At 38.8% G+C, this 25,573-nt stretch overlaps 1 protein-coding gene across 3 annotated transcripts in view; it reads right to left on the bottom strand.

The window, feature by feature from the left end:
• Positions 1 to 25,573, bottom strand: part of PDE1A (phosphodiesterase 1A) — a 242,019-nt gene that overhangs the window by 5,354 nt on the left and 211,092 nt on the right. For all 3 annotated transcript variants that reach the window (XM_075180495.1, XM_075180497.1, XM_075180496.1), the window contains 4 exons: positions 24,523 to 24,643; positions 19,933 to 20,014; positions 17,173 to 17,293; positions 14,387 to 14,574 (listed from right to left, as the gene is read on the bottom strand). In XM_075180495.1, coding sequence (XP_075036596.1) covers positions 14,387 to 14,574; positions 17,173 to 17,293; positions 19,933 to 20,014; positions 24,523 to 24,643 — 512 coding nt within the window. The remainder of the gene's footprint in view (positions 1 to 14,386; positions 14,575 to 17,172; positions 17,294 to 19,932; positions 20,015 to 24,522; positions 24,644 to 25,573) is intronic.

Here is a 25,573-nt window from a genome sequence, read left to right as displayed (position 1 = left end):
GCGCGATCAGTGCTGCTGAGCACTTTCACTGCGGTCCTTCTCCGGCGCTCTGTAGTCTCCTTACTGAGGAGATCTCTTGAGTCTCACTCTCATGAGATCTCCTCAGTAAAGAGCGTACAGCGCGCCGGAGAAGGAGGTAACTGCCGGGTGGGGGGCGCGGATAGCTCGAATCACGGGGGTGGGGCCCTCACGGGGGAATGGAGGCCCCCTTAGCCCAGGGGCCTCCATTCCCTTAATCCGGCCCTGCCTGGAGCCGTGGGGACAGCAGACTTTTTGTTTCTACGGACACACTGGAGTCAAAGGAGTGACTTCATTTCACTCATTAGGTAATATATAAAATAACAATATTGCAATAATGAAAATAATCATCTTTTTAAAGTCAGAGTGGGAACACAGCTCTTATTCAGGTCTTATTTAAATCGCTTGCTGTGCAGTGTGCACTAACCACATGCAGAATGCACTAACTTGGAAGTAATCACCAGGATTAATGCTTTAATGTGCAGCACTCTGGGATTGCTGCAAGCAACATTCTTGGTTCTTTAGCTTGTAAATGGGTGAAGCACACGGACATAATGATTAATGCTCCAGATGCTTGCTCCACTTTCACTGCATTGAGAATGCAGTCAGTTAAACTGTGCAGGGCACTTCAGCACTTACAATAATAAAATATATATGATACTATACCTAATACTATAATTACCGAATTAAAAAGAAGAGTTTAAACTGGGTTAATTTGTGATCATGGCAGATTTTAATTAGCCTTAAATTTAAACACCATGGGCCTGATTTAAAGGAAAAGGAAAATAAAGCAAAAAAAAAAAAGGATTGACTCTGCACCTTTGCAAAACCATGTTGCATTGGAGGGTGGAGGTGAATTTAAAATGTGGGAACAGATTTATAGTTTGGGTAGGGCATATCCTAGATCAACATTAAATGTCAGTGTAAAAATAAAGCTATCAAGTATTTGTGTGCTGCATGACAAAACAGCCAGTAGTTAACTTATGTGCAAAACAATAAACTAATTTGCACCCCTTGCATTGTAACATGGTTTGTCCTGGAGAAAAAGTACTCTTTTTTTTCCTTTCCTTTCCTTAATGAATCAGCGCCATAAGGGTAGAACTGAAATGCAAGGATGTAAGCAGGCATTTACAATTTTAAACTCATAATGGGTCTGATTTATTAAGGAGAGAAAAGCAATTAAAAGGAGCAACTTTGCACCTTGGCAAAACCATGTTGCATTGGAGAGAGAGGTAAATTTAAAATGTGGGGACAGATTTGGCGTAGGGAATGTCCTAGATAAACTTTATATTTCAGTATCAAGTATTTGTATGCTACATGAAAAACAGCCAGTGTTTGACTTATGTGCAAAATAATAAACTAATTTGTAACCCTTGCCTTGTAACATGGTTTGTCCAGGGAACGATTTACTTCTTTTTTTGCCTTACTTTCCTTAATGAATCAGGCCTATGGTGAACAGATACCCTATCTTACTCATAAAATGAATACTGCAAAGTTATACAAGCTAAAATATAAAAAGAAAATTTTATTTCCAAAATCAGCAAGACCAGTCTTTAACCCTTTCCTGACCACTGTTGGTGCTTTTACATCTGCAGTGGCTGGGCCATGATCTCAACAAAATTAAATTTAAACCCTTGTATACATCATTCAAAGGAGTGCAATTAGAGTTGGACGTACATAGTTTCTTTTGCGCAAGTTGCATTGTTCTGTACTGCGCATGTGCACCAAAAATGCATATTCCCATATATAGATTTTTGCATATTGTTGCCTTGTGTCTCTTTCCATCTGGAGAGGCAGAATGGAGGTGGACAAGCTTAGACCATATACACTAAGGACGTGTTTATGTAATCGCGATACAATTAAATGCGGTCACATTCATTGATAAACCTTTCAGAGGTGTATCTCTTACGGGTAATGGGAGGGGGGTGCAAAAGGGTTGGGTATGCACTGTCGACAATGGAAATGTCGCAGGTTATCCTGTTGACACTGTTGAAATTTTGAAGCTGTCACCAGAATGGAAGTATCAGCATTTAGCCTGTCGTCATATTCATGTCGACAGGATAACTGCCGACTTTTCCATTGTTGGAAAATTGACCACATATCGTGCAAAAGATAAGCAATGACGAACATGAGTATTAGCAGCACTATAGTCACATTTGATCGGGTGATTGAATATTGACCCCTCCAGCTCATACTACTTAAATCATTAGTGGTTATGGTATATCAGGTTGCAGCTGCCTTTTTGCATTATTCAACTGACATTTACATTTGGACAACTACAGGGAAGAGATTCCCATTTGATTTTTAAAGGGTAAAAGAACAGATGTTTGTCTTTAATCATAATTTGTAATTAATTATGACACTATACTTTCTTGTATTTATGAAACCTCATTATATCACTGTATTGCTTACAAATTCTATAATGTGACTTTAAAATGTGCTAATAATATTGTCAAGTCACATCTTTACGCTATATTTACACTTTCTGTAAGGTATTTTGGAGTGTAATTATAGACATTTTTATGCCTGATGTACATCTGGTGCAAATGCTAGTCCTTTTGAGCTGGACGCAGCTAAAAATGTGTCCAACTGAACACATACATGTAAGGATGCTTTCTATGTGCGTCTTTTCCCTAAGAATGTTCTGAGCACATGTGTGCCCACCTCTAGATGAGGCCCAAGTGTACAGCTCAATAGGAAGCAATTTTTTGTTATTTAGGATAATTCAATTTGCACCATGTAAAAAGCATGCACAAAAAATGAATCCATATCACAAGCGGGCAAAATGGAAAACCCGTTGTGATTGGCTAAGCAGGCTTGAAGGCTTGACGCCTACAGGTTCACTCCGGCAGAATGTCTGGAAGAATTCCAAATCCTGGGTAGATCTCCAGGACCTCTGGCAGGGTACGGCATTCTACCACATATGGCCACTTCCTGGTGAAGTGGGCAGGATTTCGAGCCTCCCCAAGAATGGCATCATTTTGTCCTGCCCCTGCGGTTAAATGGCATGTTTGCATCAATGCATCGCATGGGTGGGACCAAAATGACGCAATTCACTGAGCCGCACCCCCATATGCTCACCTTCCTCCCCGAATCTTGGAAAGGTTGGCAAGTATGGCTTGACGGCTACATTTAGTTTAATGTCTTTTTGCAGCAGATACTCCTGTCTTCTTTTCATAGGGTTTTTGTTTACTTTACTCCCAACTGGACTACGTTGTGAATGAAAATTCCCATTGGACTACATTTTTATGATTATTTATTTAATTCAGTTTTTTTAAAAAGCATTACAAAGTCGTGATTATGATGAGCTTTGTTCAGGTCACTTATTTACGCTAGATGCATTTTTGCTTCAGATACATTTTAAGATACAGACACAAGAAGGCAAAAATGCACAAAAGGGCAAATGTCCATACTATTTTTACATCTATGTTTGGGATTTATTTTTGCGTCCAGCTCTAAACCAGAGTGGATTTTAGACTTGATATAAACTATCCCACAGCTGTGACATTAGATTATTTGCTGACTATCTCAAATGCAAAGTAAACACGAATACATCAAGCAGATACTGAATTATAATAAAAAGATCTGAGGACTCTACTACGAACACTGCATTTAAGTGCACAAATTGTACTCAACCAATGAGCAATTAGCTTGTATCTTCTAATGCAAGTTAGACAATGACAGCAAGTCTAGCTGTTTCTATGCAAAAGTACATATTTTTTGCAAAATGCTATATTAGTAAATGAGTCCTACAAAACCGATCAGTCACAACAGTAAAGCCACTGACAAGTGAAGTGAATGACATTGATTATCTCGGTACAATGGAATCTGTCAAGGGGTGGTTTATACTAGGCAGCAAGTGAACAATCAGTTCTTAGAAGTTGATGTGTTGGAAGCAGGAAAATAGGCAAGCGCACAGATCTGAGCGACTTTGACAAAGGCTAGATTGTGATGGCTAGACGACTGGGTCAGTGCATCTCCAAAATGGCATGTCTTGTGGGGTGTTGTTGGTATGCGGTGGTTAGTACCAACCAAATGTGGTCCAAGGAAGGACAACCTGTGAACCATCGACAGAGTCATGGGCACCCAAGGCTCATTGATGCGAGAAAGATAGCCTGTCTTGTCCAATTCCACAGAAAAAGCTACTGTAGCACAAATTGCTGAAAAACAATACAGGCTATGATAGAAAGGTGTCAGAACACACAGTGCATTGCAGCATACTGCTTGTGGGGCTGGATAGCTGCAAACCAGTCAGAGTGCTCATTCTGACCCCTGTCCACTGCCGAAAGCACCTACAAGGGCACATGAATGCCAGAAATGGACCATGGAGCAGTGAATGAAGGTGACCTGATAAATCATATTTTCTTTTACATTATGTTGATGGCCATGTATGTATGCGTCATTTACCTGTAAGCACTATGGGAGAAGTCAAGCCAGCAGAGGCAGAATGATGCTCTGGACGATGTTCTGCTGGGAAACCTTGGGTCCTGGCATTCATGTGGATGTTACTTTGACATGTTCCAGCTACGTAAACATTGTTGCAGACCAAGTACACCCCTTCATGGTAGTGATATAACCTGGTGGCAGTGGCCTACTTCAGCAAGATAATGCATCCTGCTAAACTGCAAAAAATGTTCAGGAATGGTTTAAGGGGCATGACAAAGAGTTCAAGGTGTTGATTTGGCCTCAAAATTCCTCAAATCTCAATCTGGGCGAGCATCTGTGGGATGTGCTGGAAAAACCAGTATGAAGGCCCCACCTGGCATCTAACAGGACTTAAAGGATCTGCTGCTAAAGCCTTGGTGCCAGATACCACAGGAAACCTTGTTCTTGTGGAGTCCATGCCTCGATGGGCCAGAGCTGTTTTGGTGCCACGAAGGGGACCTACACAATATTAGGCAGATGGTTTAAATATTGTGGCTGATTCGTGTATATGCATTCAATTTTGGGAGTAAAAGATTGCCCTATCTGTCCTGAAAAAAAATCACTTAGGATACATAAAGCAGTTCAAAATATTTTTCAGTTTAACCACCATTTAGCAAAACTATGAAATGAGGTCTGATCATGAAGATATAGAATACCATGTTCATGAAGGGTTAATTGCATATTCCAACTCACCCACTTCTAATTATTAGTTAAGCCGCAGTGTTGATACTTTCATTTAGTATCTAAATGGCACCATAAGGTAACATATTAATGATTGTGACGGTGCCTCCAGTTAATGATGCCAATATGGGTGCATTAGCCTAACAATGGAGCGCCATGTGTGCAATGTTTCCACTTCAGTATCTCGGGAAGGCATGTAACCACGCAAGAGTGATAGGTGCTTACTCTTCCACCATACAGAATTCTGTGACATCTCTTGTCATGGCTCTCTATAGCCATGACCCAAGCTGGTGATACCCTAAGGAAAACTGCACATGGGGCCTTATTCATTAAGGCAGGCAAGACGAACATAATGTTTTTTTTAAAACACACTTAATTCGGGCATCTGCACGTCCATATTCAACTAAAGGTGAATCTGAAGAAACATCTCTTGCTGAATATGGGTGTAGGTACACTCTACATATACGGCACTTGCAGTATTGAGACAGAGACAAAACACTGCAGGATACGTACAATATATATGTGTAATATAAAGTCCCAGCAGAACGCACAGGAAAATAAATCAATTATTGTCACCTGTTCATAATATAATCATTAGGAAATACTTTTTATCTTCACCAAATATGTTAATCGAGATGTTTTCAATGCGTACTGTAAATAAAATGACTTTTTACAGTTGCTCCTAATTGCAAACACATGATCTGGCATGCTTACATATCTGTCATTACTGTCACTCGGCACTTACACCTGCCCTGTAGCTGGTGCAAATGATGGCATTCAAAGCTTGAATCAGATGCTGCTGCATGTGCTCAAACTTGGCCCTCCCGTTGACTATGTGCATACACCCTCTCACTTTTACATTCCACTCATGAAATCATAGGCTGTTGGAAGTGTTCTTTGCTCTTGAAGATAAATTGGATGCACTTGCATTTACTGGTGTGTAGTCCATATCTGCACATACGCAAGAATTATAACGAAAAAATACAGCACTAATCTTTCTTAATGATTTGGACCCATACTGGTGTTAAGGGTGGGGGGATGATAAGTGGAAATGTAGGGATGGTAGATAAGGAAATGCTGATATATGGCAAATGGAGTATATAAAAAGGAATCATGTATGTATGTGTATGTTTTAATAAGTTGCTCACACAATATATAGCGTAAAAGCAATTAGGTAAGATTATTGTGACTAAAGGACTTCTATCTGATGTCATCCATTCAAGGCTGGTTAAAGAGCTTAGCTCCGTAAAATCATTATTTTTTACAGAATATCTTGTGTTAAACCCGATGCCAATGAATTAACAAGATACAGATGTGTGGCACATTTTCTTTTAAAGAATAAATTATTATCCTTGTAACTATAAACAAGCAACTTTAGCCACTATACTACAGATTTTTTTTTTATTCTGGATATATGTTTCAAAGAGCAATATATCAGTAGCCAATGTTAGTTAACATTTTGGCCACTAGATGGATGTGAGCTATTTAAGTTTTCTGTTGTCTTAAGAATGGATTGCAGTGAATTATTATCATTGTTTTAGTCAGTTGTAAATGTTAGTAAAATGTTTGGCCACTAGATGGATGTGAGCTATTTTGCCATTGTCTCGGGAATGGATATCAGTGAGCCGTTAGCTATGGTTGAAACACAAACTGGTTTAAAGTTGCTAGTGGAATGCTAATAGGTTTTGTTTTGAAGCCTCTGCTATTTAACTTTCTTGTTCATGGCCCTAAGAAATAAGGACTGATATCAATTGCTTCCGTATTTCAAGATGGCACAAAAACTACATAGAGCTACAGAGTCCTGAAATGATTTAATATCTCTGCAATGGGGACAAAGTTATGCATTTGGTGCATACAAATCCACATGCAACATATAAGCTAAATTGTACCTTGTAGAATAAAGAGGAAGCTTAGAGTACTTTTACACAATAGACTGAGCTGCATCATGCAATGTTAGTCTACATCAGCTTAAACCATCAATATAAATGTCACTACAAAGCGCAAGTGATCTCTTACCTTGGATATATTGTAAAATTAAACCATAAACCCTTTAAATAGTGAGTTCATAAATGGCAATCATCAAATTAAGATATTAGTAGGACAAGAGGCTATTAATGAGTCTAATTAAATCTAGGAGATCATCTTGTAAAAAGACAGTCAGTTTCTATATCCAAATGTTGTTTTAACTGACAGCGTTGTGATATAGTATGCCACACAGTAGATATTTCTAAGATTATCAGGGAAAGTGAGCTATGGATCTCCAAATGTCAGACCTAGCCTAGCGAAGCATTGGCTTACATGGGTTTCCTGGATTTTTTACCCATATATTAAACTTCTGTCTAATGTGTAGGTCTCGTAAAAAATACTAGACTTTTTGCTTCAGGTCACCTCTGGCTTGGGTACCTGCTTTTTATTTTATTTTTTTTCAATACAGGTTTAGCATTTGGGTTAAGGTTAGGGGTTTGACTTTGAGTTAGGATTGGATTTGAGATTAATTTTAGGTATAGAAACTGGAGCTGCCCAAATGTTACCTAAAAAACTAGCCCTAATACATTTATTTAATATCAAGTCAATACCTGCTAGACAGCAGAAGGTTTAAGCACCAGATATCCAACATGAACATGAACGCTACCTTTGGGAAGAATCTAATAATCTGAAACTCAAGATTACCAAATATTCTGAGATATGAGGTAGGAGAATTTCTGATTTTGCAGAGCGTTAATGCTCATATGGTTCTAGTAGGTTGAATTGTCCAAGATCCCATGCTGGTGAAATTCCCGCATTTTTGCCCTACAACCAGAGGCGGAACTAGCGCGCTTTGGGCCCCAGTGCAGGGAAGCGGGGAAAAGGGAACCTGGGCCCACAGCTCACTAGTTCCCCATGCAGCAGGCCCCATTATCTCCATGGGCCTCGGTGCACCGCACCTGCTGCACCAATGGTAGTTCCGGCACTGCCTATAAGGTATTTTGTTTCAGTGAGAACTGAGGAATTACTGTTACCTTGATTTCTGTCTTAGTTGAAGGGGTATAACTATTAAATATTGACTGTCTTGCATAGGATTTTAAAATTGGGTGAATATCTAAGTTCCTAGCTTATCCCGTGAGGTGAGAATAGTGTCTAGACCTCCAACTAAAGCAAAGCTTTTTCAAACTCTACATACCACAAGGAGAGAAAGTTGACTGACTCCAAATCAGACTCCAAGGTTTTAAGTTTTCCCTGGAACTTAGTCCACCAGTTTGGCTGCTGGATGTTCATCTTCTTGGACCACAATGGTCCTCTTTGGTGCTTGGCCAGGGTTCCCCAAATTTAATATGTTATCTTAAGCTAAGTTATCTCACCCTCCATCTCAATGTATTTTGGAAGCAAGAGCTAAAGACTGTTTCAACAATACAAGTTAAATATTGCAGTTGATAGTGTTGAGACCTTCGTAAGCCATATTCACATGGACATGCTAAGAACATATGTGGTCTATTTCACTGTGTTTCTCATGAAAGCAAATTTAAAGATTTTGATTCTAGTATATGATGACTGATCTCTATGCTGCAGATAAGTTCACTCAACGACGTCAATAAAACTATATGGGAAAAATTACGTATGCAACATTTCTCTATGTTTAGGCTTGTGGTTCATTTTCCACAAGAGTATTATACTGTGCTGGAAAACAATTATAAGTAGAGTACTACAGGAGTCAGTGTGGAGTACTGTCCTTTTCGGTCTTTGTATCAACAATCTTGTTGAAAGTAAGTATAATCATTTTTATTATCGTTGATTTGTAGGGTGCCACAGTGCTCTGCAGTGCTGTACAGCAGGGGAAACAATGCATACATAAAACAGGGACATACAAGGTAGACAAAATAAATGTAGTTATGAAATGGAGTAAGGAGGCCCCACCTGGCATCTTACAGGACTTAAAGGACCTGCTCATGACAGAGGTTACATTCTAATTGTAAGAGAGCACAGCTGAAGCAAGAGGAGCGAGTGTATCCATTATCCTGGATAGTAAATCCAGTGGCATGGAGGGGAAAGTCATTGACAATGTGCATTGGTTTCAAAAACGCAAAAAAACAAATACATACCATAGTAAATTTTCCCTCAGGACTTTCCTGGAGGAACTGGGTCATTTGTAGCTATAGTGTTTCCTAAATACATTATTAGTGCTGTTATTACTAATTAATCATATGTGAGTAAAGCCTTGTATATTACTTAGGGCCAAGAAACCTATATTCCAGCTCTGTTGCACAGCAGGATGGGGGAAGAGAAATTGGGGAATGTGCGTGTTTGAGGTTGTTGGTGTACTTGGTTCTGGACAATTACATTTTATAAGTGGATAGTGACAACCCTAATCTAGAAGCCTACTGTATAATAAAACATGATTTGGCCTAGAGATACGTTTTCCTACTTCCCCTGGTTACATGTGTGTATGATGTCAGTATTTTCACATGTTGGGTGTAATAATATCTGACTGTGCTTTGCTTGTTGTTAAAAAGTATGTCTCTGACATAATATAATTTTATTCTTATCCTAACTAACAAATTATTAGGGATTCTTTTACATTTATTTCATTATATGGTATATTGATTACTAATGGGTGGCCATGTGGACTTAATCTGGCATTGTACCAAGTCCCTTGCATATAAATTATTTTAGTTTATTAGTGAGAACTAATCAAAACAAGATAGACATTAGATAGAAGGATTCACTACGTTATCCTACAGACGCTACATTGATTTTTGTCATACTTAATATAAACTATGATCCACTCCTAGTGACAAATAGACGGGCTATGCAGACTGTGACGTTACTCTTTCCTGAATTTTATTGCAGTCATATAGTTTATTGCTGTATTTACTGTTCGTGTAGCCGGAATTCACTTTAAATATTAATGATTTAAAAGTCAGTTTACCGACATGGTCCATTTTTTTTATTGTTTTTGCTTTTGTCTTGTTTTTTTTAATGGAGAGCTCATACAACATTGTACACAGACAGTGTTGTAAGTCAATGATTAAGGAATTATATTTGTTTTCGTTTTATAGAACGTACTGTAACAGAAATATAGTTCATGTGTCAGCTTGGCTGTGTTCTACTATACACAGTAACAACTTCTAATCACTGCAATATTATTATCTTTATAGAATAGAATACTTAGTATTTAAAGTTCAACTTCAGTAAAAAGGGACTCATGCTTCATGGCTCTGGGGGCCCAATTTGTCCTGGGATACCTGCAGGTATTAAAGTATCTAAAGTAATTAAAAAAATGTGGAGCTGCCTATTTTTGTTTTTTTTTCGTTATTATCTCACGTCACACCGGCGATGATTACATGCTCTACAGTGGAAACTGCTGGCATGTTGCCTGGTCTGTCAGTCTGCTAAGGTAAGGGAATATGGGAAGGAGAGAGAAGCAGCATTAAAGAGAGTGTGTGTAGGTTGAGAGAACTATGGAGGTCTGAGGTGAGAGAACTGTGGAGGTTGTGGGAGAGAACTGTGGAAGTTGGGTAAGAGAACTGTGGGGGTCTGAGGTGAGAGAACTACAGAGGTTGGTGAAAGAACTGTGGAAGTTGGATGAGAGAACTATGGGGGGGGTCCTGAGGTGAGAGAATTGTGGAGGTTGGGTGAGAAAACTGTGGAGGTTGGGTGAGAGAACTGTGGAGCTTGGGTGAGAGAACTGTGGAGGTTGGGTAAGAGAATTGTGGGGGTCTGAGGTGAGAGAACTGTGGAGTTGGGTGAAAGAACAGTGGAGGTTGCATGAGAGGACTATGGGGGGGGGGGCTGCTGAGGTGAGAGAACTGTGGAGGTTGTGGGAGAGAACTGTGGAAGTTGGGTAAGAGAACTGTGGGGGTCTGAGGTGAGAGAACTACAGAGGTTGGTGAAAGAACTGTGGAAGTTGGATGAGAGAACTATGGGGGGGGTCCTGAGGTGAGAGAACTGTGGAGGTTGGGTGAGAGAACTGTGGAGGTTGGGTGAAAGAACTATGGGGAGGAGGGTGCTAAAGTGAGAGAACTGTGGAAGTTGGGTGAGAGAACTATGGGGAGGGGGCGCTGAGGTGAGAGAATTGTGGAGGTTGGGTAAGAGAAGTGTGGAGGTTGGGTAAGAGAACTGTGGAGCTTGGGTGAGAGAACTGTGGAGGTTGGGGAAGAGAATTGAGGGGTCTGAGGTGAGAGAACTGCGGAGGTTGGTGAAAGAACTGTGGAGGTTGGATGAGAGAATTATGGGGGGGTCCTGAGGTGAGAGAACTGTGGAGGTTGGGTGAGAGAACTGTGGAGGTTGAGTGAAAGAACTATGGGGAGGAGGGTGCTAAGGTGAGAGAACTGTGGAAGTTGAGTGAGAGAACTATGGGGAGGGAGGCGCTGAGGTGAGAGAATTGTGGAGGTTGGGTGAGAGAACTGTGGAGGTTGGGTGAGAGAACTGTGGAGCATGGGTGAGAGAACTGTGGAGGTTGCATGAGAGGAACATGGGGGGTAGCTGCTGAGGTGAGAGAACTGTGGAGTTTGGGTGAGAGAACTGTGGAGGTTGGGTAAGTGAACTGTGGGGTCTGAGGTGAGAGAACTACGGAGGTTGGTGAAAGAACTGTGGAGGTTGGAAGAGAGAACTATGGGGTGGCATTGAGGTGAGAGAACTGTGGAGATTGGGTGAGAGAACTGTGGAGGTTGGGTAAGAGAACTGTGGGGTCTGAGGTGAGAGAACTGTGGAGGTTGGTGAAAGAACTATGGAGGTCGGATGAGAGAACTATGGGGTGGCACTGAGGTGAGAGAACTGTGGAGGTTGGGTAAGAGAACTGTGGAGGTTGTTTACGAGAACTATGGGGGCTGAGGTGAGAGAACTCTGGAGGTGGGGTGAGAGAACTGTGGAGGTTGGGTAAGAGAACTATGAGGGTCTAAGGTGAGAGAACTGTCGAGGTTGGGTGAGAGAGCTGTGAAGGGGGAGTGAAGGAACCTTAAAGGGAGTTTGAGGGAACTGAGGTGGGTGAGAACCTGCTGTTGCTGTGCTGTGTGAGTGGAAGATGATCGAAGCAAGATGATGGTGATGACAGAGATACGACAATGAACATGTTAATAGTAGGGATTTAGTGAGGAGAGAAGTGGAATAATGCGATGGAGAAGGTGATTACAAGCTGATGATGCTGAGGAGATGGTGAATGGGCTTATAAAGATGGAGAATAGACAATGGACTTGGCGGGGTAGAAGAAGAGCGAGACGAAAAAGACAAGTGAGGTGGAGGTAGAAGAGGAAAAAGAGGGGTTTATGATTGAAGGGGGTGTAATATTTGTAAGAGTGTTGAGGTGTATGTAAAGGGGGTGGGACTATGTGTATAGTCTATCATTTATTAGCTGATATCTTATAAAAAAAAAAATTCTGGCTCCTAAATGTTTAGGCTTGCCCTGAGATTCTGAAATATTTGTTGAGGCCTGCTTAACGCATATGATATATTAGGGTAAAAGGGAGAGAACTAACTACCTATATATAAGGTCAATTTCTAATAAAGTATCATTATTGTCTTCTGTGTTTAGTTCAGCTTATTACTTATTACTTGAATGCAGTCACTTAGGTTTTGACAGTCAGCTTGTTGTCATCAACATACACTGTGTTAGTGCTACACCCACACTATCCCTGCTTGCTGTGGATTGGAGCACTGCTTTAATGGTCAGCAACATTCACTGTCCTTGCTGTTGACCATTGATTGGTGTCTGCTGCTTTGGTTTTAACAAGAGAGTGACATTCAAAGCTGTTTCCTCTGCAAGGCCTGCCTGTAAATTATAATATGCTTATTAATGTTATAACATGGCTGTTAAAAATCGTTAAAAATTTAATTTGACAAATGTCACTTGGCATAAATGTTATTAATAGAGCCTTAATATAGAGCCCAAGTGGTATATTCACTAAACTGTGGGTTTGAAAAAGTGGAGAATGTACTTAATAAATGAAAACTAGAATCTGATTGGTTGCTATAGGCAACATCTCCACTTTTTCAAGCCCGCAGTTTAGTAAATATACCCCTAAATGTATGTATAATATTGGTAGAATAATATCTTACAATAGGTATATACTGTATATACTAATAATATCTACCTAGCTTTATCTATTTAATTTGGCCATGCGACCTGTGGTACAGCTTATGTGAGCCAGCTGCAATCTAATCTCTTAAAACATAGAACTATTCACCAGCCAGCCCCCAGATGAATCTAGTTCTGTGCTGGAGCTGTATTCAAGAGGGGTTCACAACATGAACAGAATATTTGTCAAACTTTGAAATGATTTAAGTTGGTTTCTACATTGGCAATTATACGACCAGATCCCATGCTCCAAATAACCATAAACTAGTATTTTTTCTTTAATTCTAGTCATTATAGAGTGTTTTATGGGTTTAAATTTATTTATTTATTTATTTGAGTATCTATGTTTTTTGATTATCTGGTTCCATGCTCTCCATTATAAGTCTAGATCATACTTACCAACTTTGGAGATGTCACCTCCGGGGGTGGATGGGAGATCTCGATGATGCGTCTTAGGGGCGAGGCTATGCAAATCACATCTTTAGGCCCCATCCCTCTGCTAAACAATGTCAATTTCCTCCTATTTCACCAGGTGCAGGGACTGGATGACGCATTTGGCTCCACCCCCACCCAGTTAACCAACGAAGTGTGCAGGATGTGGGAGGTTGCCGTGCTCTCCCGGGAGTCCAGAAGAACTCCCAAAGATTCACGAGTCTCCCAGACATTCCGGTAGAGTATGCAACTATGGTTTAGATATTCAGTATTTCAATGGACCATTCATTTTTCAGCAATGTCATCTATAGCAGTGTTTCTCAAACCCAGTCATCAGTACCCCTAATAGCATGTTTTCCAGGTGACAAGGGAAACAATTATATCACCTGTGGATCTGTTGCACTCTGTCAGTCTGTAATGAATACACCTCTGCTAAAGCAAGGAGATATGGAACACATGCACTGTTAGGGGTCCTGAGGACCATGTTTAAGAAACAATGATCTATAGAAAAAATGCCAGGTCACAATACACTTGGCTCATGTTATTTAATATATTTAAAAGTAACAATTTATTTATACATTTTACTTTTACTGTTGACTCATCCCATACATGTTATGCATGTTTGCCAATGACAAGAACAATCAATTTAATTGCCTCTTCTATCTCTGTGAGTACACAAAAAACAAGCCCTAACAACTTGTGTCAACGGCTACTAGTGTAGTGCATGGAAATGTAAAACAAGTCAAAATACAATAGTCTGTTCTAATTGGCCATTGCTTATACCTTGTACTGCCAGCTCTTTCCATCTTTCTTTATTTTGCTGAATGATTTCAACCAAATCCTTTTTGAAAGTTTGCAAGTCTACAGTTGCCAAAGAGTATTCCGATGAAGAGCCTCCATCTGTTTGTGACGTACGTACGGTGGGCTTCCTCTGTATGTCAGTACCACGTCCAACTTCAGAATTATTCAGACTGCAGAAGAATTAAACACGACTTAAATTTAACATCTCAGACAACCATACAGTAAAGAACTGTCACAGTGCTTGACATCATACTGATACTTAATTGCAGACTTACATTTAAGCATGATGATGACTTAAGCCATATTAAACAAGAAAATATTTATTTAATATTAATATTTAATGCCTATATTTTCTGATCATGACAAACTTGCATTTAAATTTCTGCCCCCCTAGACCAATTTATTTTGTCCATCTCTACAGAGATCAATGGCTCCATCCTTTACAATATAGTAATTAACAAAAATATGGGTAAAGCACCAGGTATGTCTTAGGAATCAAAAAGGTTGCGAGTCTTTACCGTGAGAGTTTTTAGGGAGATGATCTTATAGGACACACTATGGATGATCACAAAAGTATTTCAGCCATAACAATGCCTGTGATCTATACCTCCAAATTTGAAAGTGGTGGAAGGGCTCTGCTGGTTTAAGGGTCGTTAAATAAGAGATATTTTTCTAAAATTAGCTGCTATTTCAGTTTAAACAGTTGTATAATAGTAGTATTATCCGCTAATTTGAGCTTGAAACTGTGAATAGTCTTACTACATAGTATCATGGCATGCATCTGTATACATCGCTGTTATCTATCAGTAAACTTACTAATAGTTAAACATGTGTCAGATTTTTGTTTGTCAGTAAGAAAAAAGTACAGCTTAGTAAAGATAAAATACCCTAACGATAGCACTGAAGTACACATGGAATGCTCAACAACAGTGCCTGTAGGTTTGAACAATGCTGTATTTGTAGGGTGGTAGCATGCAAAAAAGATATATGTTTTTATATATTTAAAGTTTTATTACTTAGAGCAGTGCTTCCCAAACTGAGTGCCGTTGCGTTCTCACAGGAGTGCTGGGGCCAGGGTTGGTGGTAAGTGGGCTAAGCAAGACGGGGGGGGGGGGGGGGGGTGCCAAGTCTGCCACCCCCCTCTTGTCCACCGGCCAGCTATAAAAAAAACACTTAACCAATACGGCGGCGCCCGTGACCTGGCATCTTCCTCCCACAGTGAGGAGCGGCACAGAGAGGGGCCACAGCAAAGCTTGAGAAAAGAAAACCGAAGAAAAAGAGAAGAAAACAGAAGAAAGAAGGTCGAGTAAAAGGTAAGTAAAGAAATGGAGGGGCAACACTATGATGAATGGGGCAGTGTGATAAAGGCACAGTGTAATAAAGGGAAACTGATGAAAGGGAAAGTGTGATGAAGGAGCAAAAGCATGATGGAGGGCAATGTGTGATTAAGAAGGGGCATAGTATGATGATGAAGGGGCACAGTGTGTTGGAGGAGAAAAAGTGTGATAATGGAGGAGGGCACAGTGTGATGATAAAGGGACACGGTGTGATGGTGAAAGGGCACAGTGTGATGGAGGAGCAAAGGTGGGATGATGAAGGAGAGAACAGTGTGATGATGAAGGGTCACAGTATGATGGTAAAGAGGCACAGTGTGATTATGAAGGTGCACAGTGTGTAATGGTGAAGGAGCACAGTATGATGATGAAGGGACACAGTGTAATGATGAAGGGGCACAGTGTGGTTATGAAGGCGCACAGTGTGATAAAGCCGGGACAGTGTGATAAAGCGGACACAATGTAATGAAGCGGTCATAGTGTGATGAAGGAGGGCACAGTGTGATAAGGGGCACAGTGTAAAGAGGGGCACAGTGTGAAATGGGGCACAGTGTGATGCAGAGGCACAGTGTGGAAATGGGCACAGTGTGATAAGAGAGCCCAGTGTGCTAAAGCACAGCAAATCCTCATTCCATTTGTGACAACATATCTGTATGAAGCTGGGTTTTTGGCTGTTGCTGTAATAATAAGCAAGTACTGTTCAAAAATCAATGTGGAACAGGAAATAAGGGTGGCAGTGTCCAAGCTGATCCCAAAGTTTGAAAAGTTGTGTAGTGCACATCAGGCGCACACATCCATTAACAAATAAGTTTGGTATTTTTATAACATACTTTAATAATCAAGTAAAATTTTTTGCACATATTATTGTTTTATTTTGTTTGATCTTATTCCTGTTAATGAGTGCTGTAAATTGTTCTTTGAAAGAAATATAATTGTCAAAAAAATATTATTTTCCTTGGATTTATATGTATTATTTTTGCAAACAACTTACTAAGTATTTCTGTCCTGACCTAAATTCTTCTTACATTATTTTGACCCAACTACTTAAAAAACAGAAGTGCTCAGTAATTATTTTGACTTGTGACTTGAAAAAATGATGGAGACCCTAAGGGTGCCTAGAACCGAGAAAATTTGGGAATCACTGGCTAGAATTATAGCCTACTTTGTAATATGTACTTGACTGTGATCAATCCTTCATTTTTATTTTAACAAAATATAAAAAAGTGCAAGACTTAGTAAACATATTTATATTGCACGTTTTTGAGAATACTTACAGTAGGTTTTAAGATTTTCAATTATCACTTGCATAACTTTCTGCTGCAGTTATACACAAAACTGCCACTAGGTGGCATTAATGTATAAGAATGACATTCTCAGTTCTTTCACCAAAAAACAATCTTAACAATTCCATAAAAGCAAATTAAACTGACAAACCTGGATTTATCGTAGACAGAATGATCAGATTTTGCAGCTTCCTCTATAAGAGGAATAACAATTTTCTCGGTTGAGTCCATTAGAAGTGTGAATGTTGGCTCCACTATGAAGTCTATAAAACCTAAAAGTTATATAACGTGAGCTTTTTGGTAATAAAAACACAATACCATAAATTGAAACAGATTTTCTTGCATTTTAGAAGATGGTTTAAATATAGTAGTTGCGTTTTACCCATTGGTTGTTTCTTTCAATATACTGAGTATATCGACATGTTGTATATTAATAAGAATAATAAGAATAATAAGAATAACTACCATGCTAGGCACTGTTATCACACAATTTAACCAATATAATATGTTTTGATACAGATGTTTGCTTTAAATGTTATTATAGGACCATTAATAACTGAATGGTCTAAGACACGACATTATAACAGAAATGGCATTGTGCACCACCATAAATGCAGGATGTGAGAGGTATAAACTCTACTGTGTTACCCAAAGACAAAGATCAATAGTCATGTTCTACAAGCTCTACAGCAGGCCTGTCCAACCTGCGGCCCTCCAGATGTTGTGAAACTACAAGTCCCAGCATGCCCTTCCAACTATCAACAGGTTGTCTACTGGCAAAGCATGCTGGGGCTTGTAGTTTTGCAACACCTGGAGGGCCGCAGGTTGGACAGGCCTGCTCTACAGCTTCTATAATCTTACGCAAACCACTGGTTGATGGAGATTAGTCCTGACCTGCCAACGATCCTGGGTTGGTTGTACTGTAATAGCCAGAGAGCTGCAGGTTGTAGACCTATTCTCTACCATATGCCATTGTTTTACAATACAACACATATAAAATGCATATGTCTAGCATTTCCTACATGTAATTATGTTGGACATATGCAATTTATGTATGCTGAGTTATAAAATAACATGTGGTAGAGCATAGGAATAGTATCATAAGATCAAGTTCTGTGCCACGTTTTGGAAAATAGTAGGGTATATGCATTTTATGGGGGGGTTCAAATCAGCGCAAAGTGCTGCGATGTGTCTCCAGAACAGTCCACGGAGACACATCCCTTAATGTTTTTACTGAAATCTCTGCTCATATTCCCTTGCGTCCCATAGAGGTGCAAGGAGAAATGAAGCAGAGATTTGGTACTGTATTGGCCGGCAATGTGCGCAGCTGTACATTGAGGTGATGTCTGCCACCACCTTGCGGCTAATGGAATCGGCCCCCACATGTGTTGTATTATAACATAAAAGCATTTGGTAGTGTATGGCAGCATGGTGGCTAAGTGGTTAGCACTTCTGCCTCACAACGCTGGGGTCATGAGTTCAATTCCCGACCATGGCCTTATCTGTGTGGAGTTTGTGTGTTCTCCCTGTGTTTGCGTGTGTTTCCTTCGGGTGCTCAGGTTTCCTCCTACACTTCAAAACCATACTTGTAGGTTAATTGGTTGCTATAAAAATTGACCCTAGTCTCTCTCTCTCTCTCTCTCTCTCTCTCTGTCTGTCTGTGTGTATGTTAGTGAATGTAGACTGTAAGCTCCAATGGGTCAGGGACTGATGTGAATGAGTTCGCTGTGCAGCGCTGCAGAATCAGTGATAGTTAGGCCATCATAAGGCAAATATGTTTATGGAATTATGTATAGAAAAGCACTAGTAAGAGAATTATTATTATTATTAATTTTTATTTATAAGGCGCCACTAGGTAGCCATAGCGCCGTACAGGGACAGACAGAAACACGATACAGGGTGAGACAGCACGGAACAGTTAACAAAAAGCACAATAACTCGGAAGCTCAATGTACAGCTAGAAGAGAGGTGAGAGCCCCCAGCGGGGTAGCTAGAGGGGTAGAAGGGCAGGAGGACCTCACGGAGGAGACAAAGAGCTGGAGAGCAGAGTTAAGGTGGTGGAGAACAGGAGGAGAGGAGGCCCTGCTCGAAGGAGCGTACAATCTAAGGGATCTAAATGTAATACATCATTCAGTCATTTCTATAATATTATATAAGAGCACTAATTAGTTTTCCTAGTGTATTATTATTATTATTGATAATAATAATTACTAGCACTTTTTCGCTACATAATTTACTAAAAATATTTATTAATAATAATAACTGTAAAAAAGCATACAAGCTTAATACAAGGCTGTCAGAGAAGTTAGAGGCAGCGTAGGAGAAATGAAAACGAGGCTTGGATGAAGAGGGTGTCAGTCAGGAGAGAGATTGGTGGATATTAGTGGTGGAAATGAGACCTGGATCCAAGGTGTAGCAGCCAAGTGGGAGGAGTTTAGAGGACTTTGTGTAATAAGACCTGATGACAATGGAATACTAAAGGAAGTTCCTTCCTAATTTTGTACCACAGTGTTTCACGAGAACCTTCAAGCTGAATTTAATATTATCTATAATCATGCAATATATTTTTCCTGCACTGTACAGTATGCATGGATCCATAAGGAATTTGTGAATTAGTTTATGGATCCTGAACCAGCCAAATATGACAAATCTGAACATGTGCCAAGTGCATTCACTTGCCTGTAGTAGATGTGAAATACAGTGAGCAAGAAAATAACAGGACGAACAGTAGAGTACGCTTATGAATGTGTTTGATTCATTTATTAGGAAAACAGTGACACACAAGTGATAGGCTTTATTGGTTAATTGAATATACTTTTAGGTCTCTTCATCAGGTATGATAGCTTTGGTTCTTGCAACCTGAATAACAATCATTGGTTTAAGTATATATAAAAAACGAAAGCCTTTTTACCTATTTGTGATTGTGCTACCAGTGTTGATTTTCGATCACAGAGTGGTGAGAATGGAAGCCCTAATTCAGCCTCTTTGTCACCCTGTAAAGAAAGATTGATACTGTAAATATTATGGTTTTATAATTGTACAGCTACTTACATGACATCAACCCATTATTGTATGCCAACAGAACACTGCTTTTAAAATCACGTGATTATTTAATTTTATAAAGGAACTAATTTCCCGTTCCAGTGAGAAATACAAGCCCCAGAGGTGATAGCTGAGGAGGGGTGTTTAGAATATCGTTAGAATAACGTTACCTCTCCTCTTCCATCACCAGGGGGCAAATGTATCAACTGCCGATTTTTTTAACTCGCCGCTAATCGGCGAGTTTTCAGTGAAAATTTAAAACGGCAATGCCTTTAAAGCCATTGCCGCTTTAAATTTTCACTGAAAACTCGCTGATGTGCGCATCAAGGTATCTTTAAAACGAAGCAGGAATCCTGCTGGTAATGTATAGCGCGCTTCCTGCTTCGTTTTAAAGATACCTTGATGCGCACATCTTCCCTTACTTAATGTAAGTGAATTTTAATCAGTGTTCAATAAATGTTAAACATTGAAGTACTACACCATTGGAGGATATATGTCTTTTCTTGTTGTTTGAGTGCATGTGGATTATGTGGCGGACCGTGTGAACCTGCAACAGAACGCACATGGTGTTCGTTTGGACTTCCACTCTTTTTATCCTTGGCCATTGGACATTGACATTGCGATCATCTGGCACTGTGATTATGAACATTTTTTACCATATCTGATGTTTTGTTATTTATGAATGTTTAGAAAGCACATTTGTTACTCAGATATCCGTAAATTCAAACCCCTCCCCTTGTGCGCCCTATCCTAATTTTATACAAAGATCTATACATGATCATGATAAGAGTAAATCAATTTAATGTCCACTCGGTTATTATTATCCAGATAGTCTTAGCAGTAGTGACAGAAACACAATACGTATTGTGTAGTTAGAGATGGTGCGATACATAGCAACTATACAAAGTATTTAACAAGAACAAATACAACACTTGGAGATTTAAATATATCTTTTGGATTAAAGGTTATAAATGAGAGCACTTGATTTAAACAACAAAGCACCTATCATAGTGTATTGCAGCCCTTATTAAGATCACATAAAAAGATAATTTGTCACACCACAATAACACTGTTTACAAAAGAACAAAAAAAAAATTATGGGCAATTCACAGGATTCCTTTTCCCCATCCCTTGCAGAGGGAAACACATGGATCATAGACAGTGAATATTCTTGGCCTGTTCCTGATCTCCTTATACACCAGTGGGTATATTTACTAAACTGCATGTTTGAAAAAGTGGAGATGTTGCTTATAGCCACCAATCAGATTCTAGCTGTCATTTTGTAGCATGTGCTAAATAAATGCTAGCTAGTATCTGATTGGTTGCTATAGGCAACATCTCCACTTTTTCAAACCCACAGTTTAATAGATATACCTCCAGGACTTCGGAAAGCTTACAGACACACACTTTTTCCCCATCCCAAAATACCTGTGGCATAGTACATCAGTTGTGAAACAGTCTGAGACCTTTACTGTTAATGTTGTGTCAATTATATATAAAAATGAAACATTGTGATGATGTGGCAGGTGTCAAATCATATCTTGACCATATGGTAGATTATTTTAATAATATTAATTCACTGGAAGATTGTTTAAATTTAGTTGTATTAAATAATATGTTCAACTGTGATGGTAATGAGAAGAAGATTTTATCTTCTCAGTTGAGAATCTCTTAGTATCAAACATTAAAGCGTGGCAACGATATACTGACAGTGCCATAATAGTTTGGTAAGTAAAGTAAGATTTGTTTTATTCATTTTTGCTGTGTCTAATAATAAAGAGGAAGCAGAATAATAATATAGATAAAATTAATTTTATGGATTTGCATCTTTCTGTTTTTAGCATGAACATGCTAAAAAGTATAGAAAAAAGACATGAACTTGATTCTAAGAAGGGGGAGCTTTCACCATATGCATACTACAAACGTCAATCCTTATGGACACTTTGTGAAGTTAAGGAGGAATAACTCCAATGACGATAGGTTTCTTACACAGTTAGATGAATTTTTATATTAGGCTTTTATCTAGGGGCTACAATACTTGTCAACTGCATAAATAGTTTATAAAGGGAGTCAAAGTACAATGTACCAAGTAGTAAAGATGAGTTTAAGTAAGGGATACATTTTACATTTGAGAATTCACCATGGTGTAATATAATACAAATGGAAATTTTTAATAATTGGCATATCATAGTAAAATTGAAGCTCAACGGTAAGTTATTGAAAATGTCTACTAATTAAAATATCTCCTTTGTTGGTCCGAGTTTGAATTTAAATGGGAATAGGAAGAGAAGAAATGGCAGACAGTCTTATTGCAAGTTGATATAATACCATTTCAGTATGATTACAGTATGGTAGCTGGTACCTTTATTGGACTTTCATTATTCAGCTGTGATTTTATTAGAACACTGTGGATTGAACAGATGCACTTTACAAAGACTGAGTAGATGTATTATTATAATGGATAAAATATATTTCTGGCAGTGCTCCAATTGCAATTTGCCACTCTGGAGTCGCAAGTAACAAATGTATTCAAATGATCAATGACTTGATATTTATTGCATCGTAGTTAACCACAAAATACTTGCTGGTGTTTCTGGCAGTAATATTGTTAATGCTAACTGGATTTTAAATTCCCAAGTAAAAGTTACTTTTTAAGAGGCAAAGCTCCCATCTTTTTGTGATAGGGAAAACACATTGGGCCTGATTCATTAGGAAGGTAAGGCAAAAATAAAGAGTACAATTTCTCCTGGTCAAACCATGTTACAATGCAAGGGGTGCAAATTAGTTTACTATTTTGCACATAAGTTAAATATTGGCTTGATTTTTCATGTAGCACACAAATACTTGATGAGCCTGAGTCATTAAGGAGAGCAAAGCAAAAAAATTATTAACTTTGCATCTCGGCAAAACCATGTTGCATTGGAGGGGGAGGTAAATATAAAATGTGGGGACAGATTTATAGTTGAAGTGACAAAAAAAGCCAGTATTTTCTTTATGTGCAAAAAAACATAAACTAATTTGCACCCCTTCAATTGTAACATGGTTTATCCAGGATCAAATTTACTTCCTTTTTGCCTTGCTCTCCTTAATGACTCAGGCTTTATTTTTACACTGATATTTAAACTTGATCTAGGACATGCCCTACCCCATCTATAAATCTGTCCCCACATTTTAAATTGAGCTCCTCCTGCAATGCAACATGGTTTTGCCAAGGTGCAAAGTTACTCATTTCTTTGCTTTACATTCCTTAATGAATCAGGCCCCATAGCTTCATCAGCACAATTACATCCTTATATTAAGTCAAATACCAAACCACATTTTTGATATATGCTTAGCATTATATCATATATGTACAAGTGCAGTGTATTTGAATCCTGCCTTCATACAATTGATAAATTACAATGTGGACAGACACTGGTGGGCATCAGTAGTACTGCAGCTTTATTTTTAACTTTCTTAGTATTCTGTATCAGTACTGCTTGGTATTCTGGGCATTATTGATCCCATCTACAAATACTATCATACAATGGTTGTCCCTCTCACATATATTCATGAATTGAGTGCTCCCAGTGCATGGGTATTTACAATGAATTTACATCAGAATGCATTTGCACGAATATAAATTTTATATAATCATAAATTAAAATAACAACTAGTAACAAAATAAGAAACCAACTAAAAAAACGAAAACAGATTTATTTTTAAGTGTTTTCAATGTAATCCATATTTTTTATTTCATCTATTAATTTAAAATTACTAACTAAATAAATAACTCTTCGATGTTTACAGCACATACAATGTGCATTGAAAATAGTTCTTCATGCGCAATTTTTTTCTGTGCTAGCTACTGGGTCACATGGGTAGTAAACAAAGGCAACTTTTAACATACCTCCTAAATATTGAATAAACAGTGTCACAATCATCCAACCAAAATCACTATCATGTGACATATACACCTGCCCTGTAGTAAGTGCAATAGTAAACGAAAACAAGTGTACTTGCGCTAAACACATCTGCATGAATACACCCTTCCTGTACATGGGCTACACTAGTCTGCCTCTTCCATCCCCCGTTCCGCCTCTCAAGTTGCAAGGGGGTGTAAATGTCAGATGCGTGCGGATATGAATTCCGTCCAATTGTGTAAGTTTGGTTTCTGAGCATGCAAACTGTGAATTCATGCAAAATACGCTGTGCAAACGGGGGTTCATCCAGAGTCCCTATGTATATACTATTGTAATAAGAATTAATAAAAGTACATAGATCACAAAAGTCCCATTAATAATAAGACACTTATATTTCTTGTGCCACATCTCACTACTACATTCAAATGTGTACTATGCATAAATATTATATAGTTCAAATGACAGTATGTGCACTTGTGTAGAAAAATAATAATAATATTAATGCTTTCTGCTTAAAATCTGTCTATCAGTTAGTGAATAGACTATTGAACTAGCACCTGTCGGAAAAATTCCTCCATCAGTAAGTCTGTCCATCGCTGATGCATCTCCCATGTCTTTGCGGGATGACTGATGTCAGCAGCATGAAGAATCAAGGACATGGCTTTCGATTTGTCTATCCTGTCAAATAAAGAAAATGGTTCAATCATACTATAAAATTTAACTTTGGCAATAAGAGGACTAAGGATTCAGTGCAATGATTCTCAGCAAGTACAATCTAGTGCTGCTTTTTCTGATAATTGGTAACTAATGTAATTCCATATATATCAAATACTATAGATTACCATGTTCATAATGTAAAGCTTGTTGTATGTTCAAGAGTTTCCTGGCTAAAGACTAATAGTAAGAGGATATACTATATATTGTCATAAGATTGTATTGGGGTAACCGTCTTCTGGGGTAGACGGCTGCACTTTAGACACATCAGCCAAGGATATCACACCAGTCAATTATTTTGGTTTAAATAGCTGCAGCTAGTTTTATTCACCAGGCATAAAAATAAACAAACAGAAACAAAAGTCCTGGCCTGTTCGGCTTTTAACTTATACACGGGAACTCCCTCTCTACAGTGAGGAACCTTGTGTTCCACACACATACAAAACAAAGGAACTTATAGATACAAAAATGCAGTATCTCTCAGGAGCCATCTTACCTCCTCCCCAGGTATTGAGAAAGTAAATGAACTGTCTGGCATTGTTTCAATAGCACCTCATCAGGTGCGACTGCTGATTACTAGCAACTTGCCCTTCTCTCCTATGCCGGCTAATCCTTAGGGTTTTTAAAACACAAGTTACAATAATTCAGGACTTATGTGCCTGCCATTTACTACTTTCCCAGTGCTTCTGTCAATAAATATATATATATATATATATATATATATATATTTATATATATATATATATATATATATATATATATATATACAAGTTAACCCGTGCATGATACTCATGCATTCTAGTCAAATCAAGCTACTTAAGGTGTTAAAAAGGTTCTTGTCATGCATTTGGGCCATAGCTCAGTCCTCAACCACCAACCACTCCCCACTGTCAC

The sequence above is a fragment of the Mixophyes fleayi genome, chromosome 7, assembly GCF_038048845.1.
Source record: "Mixophyes fleayi isolate aMixFle1 chromosome 7, aMixFle1.hap1, whole genome shotgun sequence".
NCBI classification, from domain to species: Eukaryota; Metazoa; Chordata; class Amphibia; order Anura; family Limnodynastidae; genus Mixophyes; species Mixophyes fleayi.
The sequence above is the reverse complement of the archived record's forward strand: the minus strand, read 5'-3'. Positions and strand labels throughout refer to the sequence as shown.